Source organism: Micromesistius poutassou (genome assembly GCF_964030765.1).
Source record: "Micromesistius poutassou genome assembly, chromosome: 16".
NCBI lineage: Eukaryota > Metazoa > Chordata > Actinopteri > Gadiformes > Gadidae > Micromesistius > Micromesistius poutassou.
The window spans coordinates 1,224,804-1,227,971 of NC_140286.1; the positions used below are offsets into that span (position 1 = coordinate 1,224,804).

The 3,168-nt window shown below is 50.4% G+C and overlaps 1 protein-coding gene across 1 annotated transcript in view; it reads right to left on the reverse strand.

The window, feature by feature from the left end:
* LOC311361217 (neurocan core protein-like) overlaps positions 1-3,168 on the reverse strand; it is a gene marked incomplete at its 5' end in the record, with an annotated part of 14,080 nt that overhangs the window by 8,626 nt on the left and 2,286 nt on the right. Inside the window, one exon of the mRNA XM_084481419.1 lies at positions 2,030-2,145. Within this exon, the coding sequence (XP_084337545.1) occupies positions 2,030-2,145 (116 nt within the window). The remainder of the gene's footprint in view (positions 1-2,029; positions 2,146-3,168) is intronic.

Sequence of the window (3,168 nt, forward strand, 5' to 3'; positions counted from 1 at the left end):
TCTGCACCGCTACCCATATGGGACAGCATCGATATGAACTGATGCTTGAAAAACCAAAAAAAAAAACCAATGGACGAATACGATTTTTAAAGCATATTTTGTAAAACATACCGTCAGTTCAACTTTGAATGAAATGTTGTGCGTGTAGGGGTAGCTGCGAAACACATCATTAGAGTGGCGTTCCACAGACGCTTCAAAACACTGACAACGTTCTTTTATGGTGCAAAAAATAAAGAAATATCTGACAGCCTTAGAGACGACGAGATGAGTTGCGACCAAAGTAAAGCTGAAAGGCTTTTGCTGCCGTTTGATCTACGTGAGAAATAACCGCTCAGTGGCAGACAGACACGGAAGTCTTTATGTCCTGGTCCCACGGGAAAATGGTGTAATCAAGTGAACTAAACTGACTGCAATGGACATTCACATACCGGCATCTACTCAACTTTTGACCCCATATTCATCTAATTATCAATCTATCTAGCTATCCGATTGGCCCATTTGTCTGTCCGTCCATCCATCCTTCCATCCCTCAATCTCGCCACCATCAATCAACTCATCCACCCCTTCATTCTATTGGTCTATCCACCCATCCATCCGTTTTTAATGGATCTGCTGTCTGTCTGATCCTCATCCAGTATTTCCAGTGACATTACCTCATCAGGTTGATCACTGTGGCATGTTTATCCTGACCTTGTCCTCGTAATATCCATCAAAACCCTCTGAGTGAAATCATTGACACTAGCTCTCTCTCTCTCTCTCTCTCTCTCTCTCTCTCTCTCTTTCTTTCTCCTCTCTCTCTCTTTCCTCTCTCTCTCTCTCTCTCTCCCTCCCTCCCTCTCTCTCTCTCCCTCTCCCTCTCCCTCTCTCTCTCTCTCTCTCTCTCTCTCTCCCTCTCTCTCTCGTGTGCGCATACTCGCTCGCTAGCTATATGCCTCTCTCTCTATCTCTCTCTCTCTCACGAGCACGCTCTCTGTCTCACTCTCTCCTCTCTCTCTCTCTCTCTCTCTCTCACGCCCACGCGCTTGCTCGCTAGCTTTTTCTCTCTCCCTCTCCCTCTCTCTCTCTCTCTCTCTCTCTCTCTCTCTCTCTCTCTCTCTCTCTCTCTACCGGTTTACTGAAATATCCTTAGGCATAAAACACCTCTGAAAGGCTGTGTAGATTTGACAACTCAAACGCTCTGACATCAAATTAGCCCGAGCAATCTGTGTTAAGCAGGTGGCAGGGTGGAGAGGAACACCAGGTGGTTCGAAGCCGGGACGGGAGACTCATCCAGGACCTCTAGGGCGCAGGGACTGAGAGAGAGCCACGACTCTTCCCACTGACGCTGGCCGTCTGACCAAACCTCTGAATCACTCAGAGGGAGAGCGTTTGACCTTTGACCTGCCAATATCTAAATTAAAAGACCCGAATCAATATGCTCGTCTTGGAACAGTGCATACTTACTCCTCTGTGTGCATACTTGATTTTGTTGTGTGTCTGTGTGTTTGCGTGTATTGATGTGTTTTGGTGTGTTTAAATGTGTAAATGTGTGTGCGTTTGTGTGTCCATGTAAATGTGTGTGTGTGTGTGTGTATTGATGTGCAGTGTGTGAATGTGTAAATGTGTGTGTGTGTGTGTGTGTGTGGTGTGCTTGTATGTGCTTATAGAGTACGTATGTTTGTGCTTGTTTTATGTGCGAGGGTATGTGTATAAATGTGTGTCTGAATGTATTTTTTGTTGTGCATGTGCAATGCGTGCTTGCGTGCGTGTGCTTGCATGCGCGTCGTGTGCGTGCGGGTACGTGTGAGGTGCGTGTGTGTCTGAAGTGTGTGTGTGTGTGTGTGTGTGTGTGTGTGTGTGTGTGTGTGTGTGTGTGGACGTCTGCACGTGTACTCTGTGGGTGTGCGTGTGTATGTGCGGTGCGTGCGTGCGTGTGCTTGCGCGTGTGCATATGGACGCATATATGTGAGTGTGTGCATGTGGACGCGGTATACGTGCGTGTGAGTGTGTGAGTGTCTGTGTGTGCGGCGTGTGCGGGCGGGGTGCTCACCGATCTCGCAGTTCTCCCCGGTGTATCCTTGTGGACAGTAGCAGCTGTAGGCCCTGGCCCTGGGGGACACCTCCCTCCGTGGAGACAGGGGTTGGTCACGCACGGCTGCTGCTCCCCTGGACGCCACAAACCACCAGAGGACAGAGGGGGTGAGCGGGCCTTCAATAAATATAAGGGTTAGGCTGCAGGGACACCGTCCGGCAATTAGACATGATTTCATTTGACTTGGTTTTAATGTGGCGGCCCGGCGGGGGGGGGGGGGGGGGGGGGGAGAATCGGGGGATGGGGGGGGTGCGGTCGGGCCCACAAGTTGAATTATTGATCACTCTGTCGCGACTGTTGATACGATTATCTCTTCATCGTTGATCCTTCAAAAGCGAAGGATTCGAATCCTTTGTTTTTTATAAACGCGGATGAAATAGGGGGGGTGGGGGTGGCGGGGGGGGGGGGTGAAGACGGTGGTGTATTTGAAACGCGACAAGACCCAATTTCCGGTGTGAGGTACAGTGGCCAGGTGTTGCTGCTGTTGTCGAAGCAGCAGCAGCGGCGGCGGCGGCGGTGGAGGAGATATCCATTTCACACACTGCTTTCAAAAGGGAACCACAAGCCAGCCGGGCGCCGCGGGCCAATCACAATCGCCTGATTCAACCCCGACCATTCACCCGGCCGACCGCGGTTGTCATGGCGACCATATGAAAAGCAAGGCCGAGTTCGTTTCCGTCCGCACAGAATGTAAGTGGGAGTGAAAGTGAATTTAAGGCGTCACCTTCAGCCGCACAGAATAATAAAAAAATAAAAAAATAAAAAATCCCCCGAACAGACCACTCTCTCTCCAGATCTGTTCCAGACTATTCACCCGATCCTAATCCCATGCGTGGGTGAGTGCGTGTGGTCTCTTTTTCTGATGATTTCACATTTCCATATCAATTGATGGAGTACCATGTGTTACCCCGCCCCCCCCCCCACCCCCCCAGGCCTGCTCATTAAGGCGTCTTGAGGCCTTTGAAAGCCACCACTCGTTCCCTCCGACCACAAAGCACGGCTGTGGGAGGCTTTTGTCCCGCAAGCTTTTTGATACTGAAGACAGTATTCAGAGTGGCTGGAGCGTGTGTGTGTGTGTGTGTGTGTGTGTGTGGTTG